Here is a 16,303-nt window from a genome sequence, read left to right on the forward strand (position 1 = left end):
AAATGATGTAATGATATGAAATGATGTACTCGTCGAGACGAACATTTTGATATGCTACAAGCATGAATCGGAGCCACGATGATGAAGTTATGGCATGTCAAAGTATGCAAAAAGTATCTGGGAAAGGGGGAAGTCAACCCTAGTTAGGGTTTACTGTAGCAGCGGCGAATCCAGATCCAGATCGCGTTCGGGCACTGTAGCAGCTCGCCGGACATGGCGCCGTGGTGGTCGGAGCAATGAGGGCGCTCGTCGGAGGGGAGGGACTTGCCGGAGAGCTCGCCGGCCGGACTTGCGGGAGGAGCTGACGGCGCGGGGGAGACGGGGCTCGTCGCGGGCGCGGGGCGGCTACCGGAGAGGAGTGGAGGCGGCGGCTCCCGGTGCGGTCGCCGGCGAGGCAGGCTGCGGCGGCCGGAGCAAAAACCGGCGGGGTTCGTCGCCGGCGCAGGAGGAAGTAGCGGCGCGCGGGCGAAGGGGGCGCGGCCCAGATCGGCGGCGGGGAGGGCCGGCCTCGGGCCCGTGCGGGCCGCGGTGGCGGCGGGCGCCGGTTGCCATGTGTCGGCTCCCGGTTGGCGGCGGCGGAGGAAGCGGACGTGTCCGGCCCAAATCGGACACGTCCTGCGGCGAGGGAGGCGGATTTCTAGGGTTTGGGAGGAGGGGATCCGGAATTTCGGAGGAGGGGCTTTATATAGAGGTAGAGGGAGGTAGGAGGCTCCAATTGAGGTGCGGTTTGCGGCCATGCGATCGTGATCGAATGATCTAGATGATGGAGGAGGTTTAGGTGGGTTTTGGGCCACTTTGGAGGAGTGTTGGGCTGCAACACACACGAGGCCTTTTCGGTCCCTCGGTTAACCGTTGGAGTATCAAACGAAGTCCAAACGGCACGAAACTTGACAGGCGGTCTACCGGTAGTAAACCAAGGCCGCATGACAAGTCTCGGTCCAATTCGAAAACGTTTAACACCCGCACACGAAAAGAGATAAAAGGGGACACCGGAGGACATAGGAGCGCCGGAATGCAAAACGGACAACGGGAAAAATGCTCGGATGCATGAGACAAACACGTATGCAAATGCAATGCACATGAAGACATGATATAGAATGCATGACACGCAAGCAAAAGACAAGGCAACAACAGCGAATAACTGGAAGACAAAGGTGAATCGGTCTCGGGGCGTCACACTAACGTCAAATAGTATTTTTTTTTCCAAACGGTACAACAACTAAGCGGTAAGGCGCGTGAGTTACTGTTCTCGTGTCGACTTAGCAGTAGGGCGCACAAGCTACTATTCTCGCATCGCAAGTTCGAACCCCACTTAGCGGAATAATCAACTTTGTGTGTTATTCAAGCATTTAAAAAAATATTATTCACAGTGCGGACTCTCAACCTTCAAAGAAATGAGACCAACCTAAGAGCTAACCCTCGTTGGCATTTTTTATAGGAGAAACTGTGCGAGCACCGGGTCGACGCCCCGTCCTCCGGACTCTCAACCTTCAAGAGGTAACTATGTGACCTAACCACTACAACAAGAGGCACTTCCTGTACACAAAGGGTTAAACTCAATACATTTTCACCCGCAAAAAAAACTCAATACATTTTGACATTAAAAAATTGAATTCAAAATCCATTTGAAAAAATCGGGCGAAGAAAATCCGAATTCCTGAGATTTATGAATGTGAAGAAGCTTGTTGTCCAAGCTACTAGAGGAGCTCTCCGAGGGAGATAAGGAGGACAGTAGTGTGGGACAGACAGAAATAAGTGGAGGCATGAGACAAATCTTGTTACAACGCTCGCGCATTTGTGCTAATTTAGATATAGAAGATTTGGATCAGTTTTTTCAAATAGAAAAATATATAGAAGGGTTGTTATCACACTAGGCCACCAATCACGAGTGCTAACAAAATTGTCTCGAGGGATGTCGTCATTATGTGAAGAGATGTTGTCATGTTTTTAGTTCTTATTTTAGGGAAGAGATGTCGCCATGTTGGCAACACCATGATCACCATGTGTTGTTACCAGCAAAGCCTACTACTAGTCTACTAGCATTGCTTTATCATCGCTCCAGGTCGAGGATCGACCAAAGCAAATTAATCAACGAGTACGCATGGAGGTGGAGACGGGAATCTGCGACCTCCCAGCGGACTGCCTGGCCCGCGTCGCCTCCCTGACCTCCCCCGGCGACGCGTGCAGGCTGGCGGCCACCGCTGCCGTGCTCCGGGAAGCCGCCGACTCTGATGAGGTCTGGGGCAGCTTCGTCCCGGCAGACTGCGCCGACATCCTAGCACGGTGGAGCACGAGTGATGAGCGCCGCCGGGACGGAGAAACGAACAAGGGGTTCTTCTTCCGACTCTGCGACTCCCCAGTTCTCCTCGATGGTGGCAAGCTGGTATATGTGCTGCTGCATTACTAGTATACCATGTACATGTGTGTATCAGGAGATCACGTCTGACATTGGCATCTATCGACGGGGCAAGAAGAGCTTCTCGCTGGACAGGCATAGCGGCGCCAAAAAGTACATGATACCGGCGAAAGCTCTGTGCTACGGGTGGAGTGGCTACCCCTACGGAGGCCTCGTCTGGTCACGCTGCCACCCTCACTCCAGGTTTTGTGTTCGTCCAATCTCGCACAATCTATTTAATTTCTGGTCAAATTTCAATCATTTCTGTGTTCCTTCTGCTCATTAGCTCACTTTGTGTAGTCACTGGATTGTTCCTTTCCTCCACACAACAAAATGCACGCTTCCATGCTGCCATTTTAATATAAGTAATGGGAAAATTAGGTGAGTGAAATCCACAATTAAATTCACTCAGCAGCTATGTTAGCAAAGTAACATTATGATATAGCCTCTCGGATGCTGAAGAGTACACTTTTAATTTTTTAGATTTCTAATGCCCTGCATGAATCCTTCAACTGGTAAATGAGTATAGGGAAGTACTCAAGCCCATAGTATAAGCTGCGTTTAGTGTTGCGGCGGCTTATATGAGAATCCCTATTGCCCAACCCATTTTTTTTCTTATTTGAGTGTTTGTGTGACCCAGTTTTGCTTACTTTTGGGTGGGTAATTTTGCACCACAAGTTATAAAATAAGCGCAACACACACGGTTCAACCACCGCAAACTGAGGCTAACTCTTTCGACATGTAGATTCAGCGAGGTGGCCGTTCTTTCATACATATGCTGGCTGGACGTGAACGGCATTTTAAACACGAAGAACCTCTCGGGCATTGGTAGAGGCTACATGGCCTATCTCATATACAGGGTGCATCAGCTGCACACAGACACAGCTCAGAACCAAGACCAAGAAGCTGAAGTGTTGTCCTCTTCTGCCAGCAGCAATCATGAGTGCAACCATCTCGTCCCTCAGAAGCACTCGCGATCTCTTTTATGGGACTGGGGCTGGGAACTCGATGGATCATCATCGTTGGCATCAGTAGACACGGAAGAGAAGAATCGAAGTCTGAAGCAGCGGCTAAAATCTGATGGTGTGAGCGTGAGAAGCGATGGACGATGGATAGAGCAAGAGATCAACATAGAATTGGACAAACCGTGTCTGGACGGGGAGGAGAGGAATGTTTCCATTGAGTTTAGAGGGTTCACAGGGTCGCATAGTTGTCAGATTATCATAGAAGGGATCGAGATACGGCCGAGAGCAATGGAAAGTTAAAAGCATGGCCAAATTTCTTAGATAGATGAATTCAACAATATGGTTAAGTTTATTTGCGGCAATATTGCAATTTTCAAGTATGTCGCTGTGTGAATTTTGTGCCTTGCATTCCATTGGTATTTAAATTTTGTGCCATGCATTCCATTTGTAACATATGAGGCATGTATATCTTAGCCTTTTTATTCACCCATAGACCAATGGTGAAACTTGAAACCTACCATATTGAAGGTGTGCCTAGCTTTGGTTGTAAGTGTTGTGGAATAAGTGGAATTCCGTAACTCATGCAACCAAAGCTGGCATACCTTCTATATATAACATAAGGTTCATGTTACATCACGGTGCATGGACAATATTTTTTGGTTTGCCTCATGTATTTTCTCGATCTCAGTTAGCAACCTATTTTATGAAGTCAATGATCGCTGTTAAGTTGTTACTGGAAGATAGATATTTGTTTCCTCTAACCACTAATTTGTACTTAAGCTCTTTGTCCTCATTGGTCAAAACTTGATCAGAGTTGTTATTTTGAAAAGAATAACTAATTTTAGTCGTAGTACACAAAAAAACATGTGATGGATTTGGCTCATGATAGAGCTTTGGGCATATGAAGAGCATCGACATAAGTAACAAGATATGCTCTGTTTTTGAACACTACCTTATTCTTTGGAGACGATGTGAGAGTCATCATAACGAATTCCCTTTCTTGAAGAAGCTGGGAGGGCTGGTTTTCTGAACTTCTTGGTAAAGTTAGGTGTTGTCTTCAATGAAGTTGCCTCATTTTTTAGGAGAGTGTTTTGTGCTGTCCGACCAAATTTTCACGACAGTGACATTGCTTGATTTTTGGTGGCACCGCACAAAAAAAGAACGGGTGGTTGAGCCTCTAGTCGGTACAATGTAAAGGTTTATAGATCAGATCGAAGAAACTTAAAGTCGTGCTTTAGTCTGCTTTAACTTTCTTAGATCCTCTCTTAAGCCCTTTGCACATGCGATTGCCTCGGTTGCCTCATAAAGCTGGGTAGAGAGTGTTGAGATAAATATTATTGCCATTTCTCTCATGACATATCCTCTACAATGCTAAGGTATAAACATTCTGAACTAGCTTCATTCATTTTAGATAAATTCATGTTTATATATTAATTCAAAAGTATCTTTAGCAGCATTGAGCTGAGATTCTCATAGTCAAGAATTAAGGACAGTATAACTGCACCTAAAGCGAGCCCTCACAGTGATTTGGATTTTCGGCCATCCGTTTCACGATCTAATCTTTCCTGGCCGTTAGATTTCGTGTGCAAAATCATCTATCCCGTAATTTGGGTAATCTGACCCGGCTGTCCTGTGGGCTGCTGTTCCAGAGGCCGAAACGAAGGCCAAGAATATATCTTATACTCGACTCGATAATAAGAGCTAACATGAAGATGCGAGATTGACACTTCTACTAGACGACGGCAATGACACAATTATATTTCCAGAAGAATCTACTTTTATGTTCTCTTTGCTTATGATTACACCTCTAATATTGCTCCCAAAGAATAATATTATATAGCCAGCTCAGCTTAGTTGGTCATGGGTCAGTAATGGAGGTGCTTCTGTGTGTGCTTGAGTCTACGGTTCTGCCCCTACCAAATACTCTTGCCATTTCAAAATATAAGGTCTATTAGTTTTTGAAAATTCAAACTTCTCTATGTCTGATTGAGTTTATAGAAAGAACTATCAACATACTCCCTCCGTCCGAAAATACTTGTCATCGAAATGAATAAAAAGGGATGTATCTAAAACTAAAATACGTCTAGATACATCTCCATCTATCCATTTTGATGACAAATATATCCGGACGGAGGGATTATAAGATAAGAGATCATTATCATTAGATTCATCACGGAATATATTTTTGTATTTCATTTATTTCGTGTTGTATGTGGTCCTGTAAACCTGGTCAAACATTGAAATGTTTGAATTTTGGATTAATTAATACACCTTGTATTTTGAGAAGGAGGGATTACAACTAAATAGTGTGGCGTTTTCCGGATATTATGTCCAAATGGTATATCAATCAAGATGAATGGTCTCAATGGCAATTGTTGTTGTTATAATTCGAAAATGCATGTGTGTATCATGGTAATTGATGTAGTTATAATTCAAAAATGCATGTGTTTATCACGAGATCTCGTCTAACTCTGACACTGGCATCAATCGGCCGGCAAGAAGAGCTTCTCGTTGGACAGGCGTAGCGGGGCCAAGAAGTACATGACACCAGCGAAAGCTCTGTGGTACGAGTGGAGTGGCTACCACTATGGAGGACTCATCTGGTCAATCTGCCACCCTCATTCAAGGTTTTGCTTTCCTGGCAATAACTTAGGATTGTTATGTTGTGATTCGAATTCAAGTATCATTAGTGCATGATCGGCCATTAATCCCGGTTCGTAAGGGCCTTTAGTTCCGGTTCACCAACCGAACCGGACCTAATAAGTCAGGACTAAAGGCCCACCACGTGGCACGAGCGTGCGCTGGGGACTGGGGATTCTTTAGTCCTGCTTGGTGACACCAATAGAGACTAAAAGGTTTAGGGGGTTATGGCTTATTTTTTTTTTAATTTTTTGCTTTTCATTTCAAACATATTATACGCTACTACATACTGTACACGTTATGCATATATAAATAGAATTTCTCGTAGAACCAATCATATAGAATAGAATTGCTCATACAAGCAGGCACACACACACACATAATTTGGTATATACAATTTCTCCTACAATTTGCAGATCATTACGGGGCAGTTTGGTTCAAAGCCTGGACACTATGCCTGAAGAGGACCCCTGCCTGAATCCAGCCTGGATTGTTGGAAAAATTCGCCTGGCCAGGCTAGCCTCGCACGGATGCGTTTGGCCTGCATCCTGGAAGTGCTGCTACTTTGCAGTATGATTAGTACATAAAAGAAGCCCATCCCATCACTTGTACGCAAAAGAAATAGTATAATATTACCAGGCACGGCAGCAGGCACACCCAGGCGTCCCTCTTCCAGTGCCTGGTCCAGACTAAATAGGATGCCTGGTTTATACTCCAGGCTGATCAAGTTGTCCCATCAACAGCCTAGGCTAGCACTCAATTTTCCAGGACAACAACCAAACACCACCCAGGCACACTTCAGGCAGGCTCCAGGCCAGACATGATTGAACGTGGACACCATCCAAACTGACCCTACATGTAGGCATTAGGTAAAATGGTATTCTCCTTTGGATATATGACCTGGTCAAGCAAAAATCCCGTCATTTTCTCTTGAAATACTCGTATGCGGTCCATTGGTAGGAGCTAGTGCTCGTATGCGGTCCATTGGTAAGAGCTGATCCCGCATCTATTGCATCTTTATTAAAGGAGATCAATATGATATATTAGTTGTGTGTGTATATATTACATCATGATAAAAATAATTGTGAATTGTGTTTACGTACCAAAAGATATCTTGCACTTTTGCTCCTTTCTGTCATAAAGCGAATGCTCTCGCAAACGTAATATGCACATAAATTATTCCCCAATACCTGCCTCATGCACTTTACGAGAATAAAATTCAATCAGACAATAATTAATGAAGCATGATAATGGTATTAAAACAAGAATTAAAGAGATGCGCGGACGTAGCTAGTACTACTTAATTACCCTGGGTCGCCACCATTTCAGCTCTGGTTTCCATGGGTCGATTACCTCTTTGATGAACTTTTGCCAAACCCTGCCCGACAAAAAAAATGAATAAATGAGTTATTAATTAGTTTATATCAGAAAATGAACTAAAGAGGCCGACATAGTGCGATAATGATTGAAATTGCCTGTCGAGCATCAACTTCACGTTGTGGTATTCTTTAGTTTCTTTAAGTAGTGAGTCCAGTACTTGAATTTTTCCCTCGTCAACTTCAATGATTAGCAGGATCCAGTGGAAACTGCATGCGCACATGTTAGTATAAGCGAGCATGTGCATAACTCATCAACTACACTTATTAACATCTAGTAAGCAAAATAGAATTTGTAGTACAAGACAGTAACACTCACCCGAAGTTGCAAGGAAGTAGTATTTTTGGTTGGGTATTTAGTTGCTCCAAAAACTCTAGCAAGCTATTCCCCGTGTCTTTTGCGCTGATTTTCCACACACCTTCATTAATAGTATTTGGGTCAATGAACCCAATGCCATAGACTCCATCTCTTTACATTTCATAAATCTTCATTCTGCATAATACCACAGAAAAGAATATAGTGAGGATAATTACAGGCAATGAATGAACACAGCTAGAGACTTACATTACAGAAATAAATCACTTACAGACAATAGCAACTAATGAGAGATTTGCCGAGTGTGTCTTGATTGAATAACTGAAACATTTCTTGAAACTCTACCCATAAATCTTTTTCATGGAAGTAATGCTCTTTCTTGACTTTTACCATGAGGCTCTCTCACCCGTTCTTTATTTCTCTCAGGTACCAGTCATGCAATCTGCGCATTTTTGTTGATAAAAACGAGACCTCCTCAGGCCTGACCAGAGGTTGGATGGGGACATATTTCCATACTATTTCCTCTTCTTGAATCATGGGAATAACCATCTGACGATAGCAGACGGCTACAACCGGCAACCAAGGAAGATGCAACCTGTAGACCAAAATGCTACAACCGGCAAACAGAAAAAGCTATGGCGCACGGAACTGATATGCTGCAATCGGCGAGCTGCAATGGTCACTGCACCGAGCTGCTGCGGTCACCACGGCGTTTGGGACCATGGCCGTGGCGAGCTGCGGTAGTCACCACCGAGTTGGAACCGTGGTTGCGTTTTGCTGCATCCGCAAACTCGGTTTCTTTTTCTGGAACCGTGGCTGCTCCGAGAGTGAGGATGGAGAGCGGCGGTAAGCCGGCGACCATCGATGCCGGTGTCTTGCTCGCCCTTGTGGTGGCTCGGTCGTCAGGCGGTTTTCTTTTGCGCATTGGTGTGCAACGACGCGAGGTGGAAGATCCATGAGGGGGCGAAGAAAACGGTTGCCGGATCACACATCTGCGAATCGTTGCACCGGACTGCGGGGCAGGCAACCAAAACCTCAGTCAGTCAACGCGCACCTAGCACTGGCCAAATTAAATTGAACTACAAACATAATTTGAATAGAAACAGCCTAAAATAGAAGATATGGATAATTTGTCATACGAAGGATATTTAATATTTTCGGGATGAATGCAAAGCCAAAAGTCTCTAAAAATGTCACTAAAATTCATTAAATATTATAGCGCTCACATTTACGGTTTGCTAGCCCTGCCCCCTTCTGTCCATCTTTCCCTTTTCCCTTTACTCACAACTCGGCAATGGCGTCGTGCCGCTGTGCTACGCGCCATGCGGCTTAGTTGACTGAACCTGGGTACTAAATGGATTCCGTGAGGCTTGCTCGCCATCGACTGCTAAGAGCAACTCTAGCAGAATCCGCATCCCGCCAGCCCGCAAAACGCGTTTGCAGTTCGCGCAAAATCATTTTTACGGGCTGGTACATATGCAAACTCCAAATGGATCCATAAAAAAAAATATTCATGGAATATACCTTTTTACGGGTCGGCTTTGCGGGGTCTGCTCTTCATCAGCCCGCAAATATCAAATCCAACATAATTCAACAATCGAAAACAAACTGAATTATTCAAATCAAACATAATACAATAATCATCCGCATTACAAATAATTATTCAAATCACCGTAGCAAACTTAAATGATGCAATACAAAATTAGTCATTGTCCAGCCCTTTGTCAATGATGCTCAATGAGATCCTGCTGAAGTTGAAAGTGTGTGTCTGCATTTTCAATCTCTTTGCATGTCTAAAGAAAAGCTCTAATGCGGGTTGGGTGGTTTGACACAGCTACCCACATTGTCGTAAAAGAATTCTAAGTTCATTCCTCTCTCATCTTCAATAATCATATTGTGCAGAATAACACAGCATGTCATGATGTTCTTCAAGATTTTCTTATCCCAAAAACGAGCAAGACCACGGACAATGGCAAACCTAGATTGCAAAACACCGAATACTCTTTCAATATCTTTTCGGGCTGCCTCTTGCACCCTTGCAAATTCACATTGTTTTTTTGTTTTGTTTTGGGTTCTTTGATACTTTTGACAAATATGCACCAAGAAGGATATATACCATCTGCAAGATAGTACCCCTTTGTGTATTCATGCCCATTGATAGTGTAGTTGCAGGCAGGAGCATCACCACTAGCAAGCCTGGCAAACAAATGAGATCGTTGCAACACATTGATATCATTGAGAGTGCTCGGCATACAAAAAAGCAATGCCAAATCCATAAATCCTCGGATGCTCCGGCCTCTAGCACAATTGTTGCATCACGAGACTTGCCACAATACATTCCTTACCAAGCCTTGGGGTAATTTTTCCAAGTCCAATGCATACAATCGATACTACCTAGCATGCCAGGCCAACCTCTCCTCTCATTAGATGCCATCAATTTTTTTGTGTCATCTTCATTGGGTGCCCGAAGATACTCAGGACCAAAGACACGGACGATCACTTTCGCAAATCTACGCACAGACTTAATTGTAGTATCTTCACCAATGCGAAGATACTCATCGGCATAGTCAGCCGGAACGCAATATGCAATCACCCGCATAGCTGCGGAGATTTTTTTGATATGCACTAAATCCCTTTAAGCCCGTGGCATTCCTTCTTTGAGTAAAATACCGGCAATTTTCCTCGCAAGCTTCAACAAGTTTCACAAAGAGGGATCGGCGCATTCGGTACCTTCTCCGGAAGAGGTGCGGAGGATATGTAGGATTGTCCGTGAAATAGTCTTGCATCAACATCTCGTTCCCAAGATGGCGATTCCGAGGAATGCACAGACGCCCGACAGTCGATCCTCGCCTCCTCTTCCGATGCTCGTCTTCATGCTCCTTCACGGCAAGCGCCATGACTAATGTTTGCTGCCGAAAGTTCGCAAGCATGGTCTCAACATCCGAGTCGTCCGAATCGGATGAATCGGAGAGCAAGAATTTCTCACACGGGCTCAAATCCATCTACACGCACACCGGCGCGTCAATCAACAACACAACTCGCAAGAATCACTAAAAAGGGACTAACCGGTGGCGGCGGGGCGGCGGCGACGGGGGCGGCTCTTCTCGCCGAATCCGGGAGGGGGGGCGGTGCAGCGGCTCGGCGCGGGAGGGTGTGGGGCGGCCCCGTGGCGCGATTCTGCCCGCAGATATGTCCGGAATCGTCGGCGGCGTGCGGGCGGAAGCAAGGGCGGGCGACGGCGGAAGGAGGGAGAAAAGAGCGCGGGGCTGAAATGTCCCTCCAGCCAACTGATTCTCTCTGATGCAGGGCATCGCAGCCGCGAGGGGAAACCCGCATTTTCTCGAGTTGGGGTCGGGATTTTGCCGCGCCCCTCAAAAAATTTTGCGGGCCGTGGCGGGATACAGGGTCTAGTCGGGCAGGTTTTCTGGCCCGTACCCGTATTTTGACAGTTATTTTGCGGGTCAGGAAAGGATGCGGGATCTGCTAGAATTGCTCTAACCAAGTACCGAACCGTTGTGGCATGTGGGTGCCGACCACCATCGCTGGGTTGCCGGTCGCGTCGTCCGCTACCCCGCTTGCCTCTCCATCCTGGCTGTCGCCTCGGCCATCATAGCCTGCTTCGGTAGCCGCTATGGTTCGTGTGTCGCGTGCACCTGTCAGTGGGCGTCTCCTGCGCGAACGAGCGACCTAGCCCGTACCCCGACAGCCTATGATTCCTTTTGGACCGGCCCATTTTGGACTCCTTCCCCACTGGTTTTGGAAAGGTTCTAGAACCTTTCCCTAACGGTTTTTTCATTTTTCCCGACCTTTCTTTTCATTTTCTTTTACGCTATTTTTTCTATTTTCATTATTCTTTATTTTCTTATTTTTACTTTCTCTCTTATTTCTTATTCTCTATTATTATTCGTTTTGTGATCATCTTTTAAATTTGTGAACACATTTTCTCAAATGGTGAACACTTTTTGAAAATAATAAAAAAATTGAACTCTTGAATATTTTTTGAAATCATGAACATTTTTCAAATTAGTGAATGTTTACCACAAAATTGTGAATATTTTTTTAAATCATATACATGTTTTCAATTGACGAACATATCTTTAGAAATCACAAATTCACAAACATTTTTAGAAATTGTGAACATGTGTTTTAAGCCTCTGAACATTTTTTGGGTCTGCAAACATTTTTTGAATCGACGAATTTTTTTCAGAAATGGGGGAACAAATTTTGTAATTCACTTTTTTTGACAAACATCTTTCCAATGCATGAACAGTTTTTGAATACATGAATTGTTTTTGAATCAGCGAACATTTTCCCAATCAATGAAGATTTTTGTAATTCATGAACATTTTTTGAATTTTCTGAACATTTTTGAAAAATCATGAAAACATTTTAAATTTACGAACAATTGTGCAATTTCATCACATTTTTTGAAGACATGAATATTTTGAAAATTATGAACATTTTTTGAATATGCAAACAGTTTTTGAATCTGCGAATATTTTATGGTTTCTTGAATATTTCCAAAATGCACAATTTTTGAAAATTTTGGAATGTTTTGAAATCCCAATTTATTTAATTAACATAGACAAAAATAAAACCATACTAGAAAAAAAGAAAAGGGAAAAAGAAAAGAGAAAAAAAAGAAACTGACAGCCGCACACATGGGCTGACCCAAAAACACGCGGTTGGGGAGCTAGGAGTGCGCGCTATGTCTCCTCCCAGTGCTCAGCACGCGGTATAGGAGATCCCCTGTCAGCATGGGCACATGGTGTGTGTTTTGTTTGATTCGTTTGTCGGCCGGCTGCTCATGGCCCAACATCAAGGACATCATCAGGCTTTTTCACTTTCCCTTTTTTGAGTGATTTTTTCACCTTTCCTTTTTCAAGCGATTTTCCATCGGTCGGCGATACCTATGCATGCGTATACCTGTATATGTGCAGAAACATCACATGAATCAAGGTAGGGTGGCCACCCTACCTTGCCCTACAGAGAGCTACGCCAGTGGTGTAAACTTGAAATTGGCTGAAATCAAATAAAAAGGGCAAATCATCAATGTGCCAACAATGTGCCCACAAAGGTTTGTGCCCAAATGTAACCCCCCACCCCCACCCAATGGAAAATGGGCTAAACTACCCCGGCCTTTCGTCAATGCGGAGGGTATCGATGGCCAGAACAGGAGAAGAGGAAGTAGTACCTCCTCCTCCCCCTCTAGATCTGCGGGTAAGCGGCGATATCATCCTCCACCTTATCCCTCCTCCGTAGGTGTTTCCGCTAGATCGATCGATTTGGAATCCCTTTCTCCATTGACCTCTGGATTGTCCTTCCTTGCAGCAACCCATGGAAGAGGCAGCGACGGGCAAGCTGCGTAGATCTGACCATTACCACCGCGTCACTGATACGCCCAGCTTGCCGCCGCCATTCCGGATGGAGGACCTTCCTATCGTAACCTCCATTCCATTTGTTTTGTATTTCATTTTTCCTTATACTGAAAGCAACCAAAATTAAGTATTTACTAAAATATCCCCATACATATATGCTTCATATTTTTTTTGTGAGTGAGGCCCAATGTTTATGTTGTCTTGCATAATTTGGTTCCTCCTGAGTAGGGCATCAATTTGTTTTAAAATATTATTAAATGCTCGGTGAAACTACAAGAAAAAAATATATATTTTGCATCTGCTCAAATTTCTCTTTCAAATATATGCACTTTCACCTCATTGTGTCTACCAATGGCAATTAGTTCTAGTCAAAATTCAACTCACCTGAACATTTTCATCATTTCTTGTTGTAGGAGATTCAACCTGTTATAATGTCACTGCTACCACTTAAAGAGGCTATGAGGGCCAGCATTGTTTCAAAAGGTTGGAGAATGCTCTGGAGATTCCATAGTAACCTATGTTTTGACAGCCGCAATGATATGGATTCTGACACAGATGATGAGTTTACTCATCGGGATAGTACCAAAATAAAACAAGCAAAGTTCATTGAGACTGTAAATTGTGTTATTCAACATCATAGTGGGCTAGGAATCAATAAGTTCAGCATTAGGTGTGGCCTGCACAAAGAGGACTCTGAACATCTTAACAGATGGGTTAGCTTTGCTGCTTCATCAAAGGCAAAGATAATAGATTTTAATCTGAAGATAATTGATTGCCCGTTCGACATAGTTCATCACTTTCCTCTTGAGGTCTTAGATGCTCAAGGTAGCTCATTTGTGCAGTCATTGTTTCTTGTTGAAGTTGCTATAAACCCACACTCGGGCATACGTGGCTTCATAGTACTCAGAAGACTTGTTCTAAAATATGTTGAGATATTTGGAGACTTCCCAGGCTTTTTAGCAAATTTGCTAGCACTCGAGGACCTAGAGATGATCAAGTGCTCCGGTGTAACAACTTTGAGCATACCACGCCAAGTTGATAAGCTCAAGCATTTGCTAGTTGATATAATGGATGTTGAGATGGTTGAGTTTCATGCTGGTGATCTAACTCATTTTGAGTACCAAGGGCCAGTGATCCCTATAGTGCATCATGGTTGCTCAAAATTAGAGAAGGCAACAATAATGTTTGAAGGTAGTAAAGGACTGAGCCATGTGTTCAATGATGTTCCAATCATTTTGGGAGTGAATACACTAAGTGTGCAAGCTCATGTACTTGCATATGAACAGGTTACCTGGTGTCTATTTATCTATTCTGGTTTGCTTACCTCATTGTTCTTGAAACTGTGTTCTAATATTATCGTATTTCCCTATCATGTTTCAGTTGGAGAAGGTGGCACCAAGACCACATGGCATGTTTATGCATTCGCGGCACATGACTTGCGGATTAACTATCATCTCTAGCGTACCAAAGGCTGACAATGGAGTTCTTCAGCTTGCTTGTTGTCTAAATCTCACACCACAACTGGAGACGTTGCACTTGGATGTGAGTGGCACTTTGTTGGTATAGTTAAGACCCGTACTTGGATTGTTTCTGACTGAGTGGTTGCTAACATCCAAATGCAGATGACGTATTCACACTGTAATGTTTCGGTGCCTGATGATTTCGTGGAGGAGGAAGGTCCCCACATGCATCGCCATGATCATCTCAGGAGTGTCGGCATCAGCGGGTTCCGATGTTACACGGCTCAGACGGCACTTGCGTATTGTCTCCTGGAAAATGCTTGTGTTCTTGAGCACATGAGATTACAACCCTGGATCGTGACCTGGATATGCCCTAATCCTGGCATGGAGAATATCGGCGTCGAAGGAAGATTTCTGCCGGGGGTTCGTGAATGGGCACGACTCACCTCTGAGCACTTCGGTAAGGCGATCACCGTCTTAGATGCCCCTTCAGAGTGAGTAAGCATGTATCATCTCCTCATCTGTGAACCACCAAACCATATTGTCATTCATCTTTAAGGTTAATGTTGGCTGGTGCAGCTTCTGTGCGCGCGCTTGTTTTCTACATTTCTTCGGGCTATAGCCGGTGTGTTGTGTTATTGGCTTGGATGGTTGGATGTTCTTATGTTGAACTGGCTACTTCCAGTAGATATCCATAAGTCATGACCAGCATAGTCTTTCTCTTACAAAATAGCAAAACTATCTCTAGGTTCGTATCTTCAGTGAAAATGGAATGTATCTTCTAAGTATGCGCTAGGCTGTCTTGGGCCATACAGAACATGTACACAAATTTTGTTGCATGTCATTTTACATGGCTGGCACCCCGCACCCGTATGAACATGCATGCTCTAAAACCGTGCTCGTTTGCTAGCCCAACCACAGATGAGCATGGTTTTCTATAGCATGTTGTAGGGGCGAAGAAAGGCTCCCGGAGGGGGGGTTTCACTGTAGCGGTTCAACATGGGCATAGATTTTCGGTTTGTTTGGGCGGAATGCCACCCAAGCACACAAATTGTTACCGAAAGTTGGAGATGGCATGTTCACCGCATCGACCTCGCCAGAAAGATGGTCAGGAGGAGAAGGGTTGAGGACTTGAGGATGCACATGCACGAGGAGAGGAACATAGAAGGTGTTTGATTGACAACCCGTAATGAAAACTTAAACACATGATCCGATAAAGATGGGTAAAACTCATTTTTTTTGTTTGGTTTCTGCAAGTACCGGTATCAACAAAACGAAGGATGAACAACCACCCTTCTCCATAAAAGAAAATTCAGAAGAAAAAAAAAGGATGTCAAAGGACGAATCCAAAACATGGATATTAAACTGAATAATGCGACAAAGGAAGACGAGGAATTTTCTTGCAAGCGCCATCGCCTGATCGTTGCCCAACCGTGGAACACAATGTGACCCGTCGAATCTGGGAAAGGTGACGTCGTCAACCAAGTCAGATTGTGCCTAGATGTGGCTGGATTGACCCAAGCACCACCACATGAGAATACAGCCACGGGTCTCGACCAAGATATGCTGTTATGCTATCTTGTTGAATATGGGCATCAGAGGAAGATTTTTACCGGAGGTCCATGAATCGGCACGGCTCACCTCGGAGCGCTTCGGTAAGGCGATCACTGTCTTAGATGCCCCTTCAGAATGAGTACGTGTATATCATTTTCCTCATATGTGTATCGTCAAATTATCATTTCATCACCTATGCCTTTTTAAGCTTGGAACGAG

General features: G+C 44.3%; 2 protein-coding genes across 2 annotated transcripts; both read left to right on the forward strand.

The window, feature by feature from the left end:
* The first annotated feature begins 2,101 nt into the window (after nt 1-2,101).
* On the forward strand, nt 2,102-4,086 carry LOC119334031 (putative F-box protein PP2-B12). Its single transcript, XM_037606706.1, has 3 exons — nt 2,102-2,383; nt 2,475-2,599; nt 3,141-4,086. The coding sequence occupies exons 1-3, from the start codon at nt 2,102-2,104 to the stop codon at nt 3,658-3,660; spliced, it is 927 nt and encodes a 308-aa protein (XP_037462603.1). The 3' UTR covers nt 3,661-4,086.
* An 8,769-nt stretch (nt 4,087-12,855) lies between these two features.
* Nucleotides 12,856-15,028, forward strand: LOC119334032 (putative F-box/LRR-repeat protein At5g54820). Its single transcript, XM_037606707.1, has 5 exons — nt 12,856-12,912; nt 13,024-13,134; nt 13,484-14,356; nt 14,451-14,612; nt 14,693-15,028. Exons 1-5 carry the CDS (start codon nt 12,856-12,858, stop codon nt 15,026-15,028), a joined length of 1,539 nt encoding a protein of 512 aa, XP_037462604.1.
* The last annotated feature ends 1,275 nt before the right edge of the window (nt 15,029-16,303 follow it).

Source organism: Triticum dicoccoides, chromosome 7A, assembly GCF_002162155.2.
Source record: "Triticum dicoccoides isolate Atlit2015 ecotype Zavitan chromosome 7A, WEW_v2.0, whole genome shotgun sequence".
NCBI lineage: Eukaryota > Viridiplantae > Streptophyta > Magnoliopsida > Poales > Poaceae > Triticum > Triticum dicoccoides.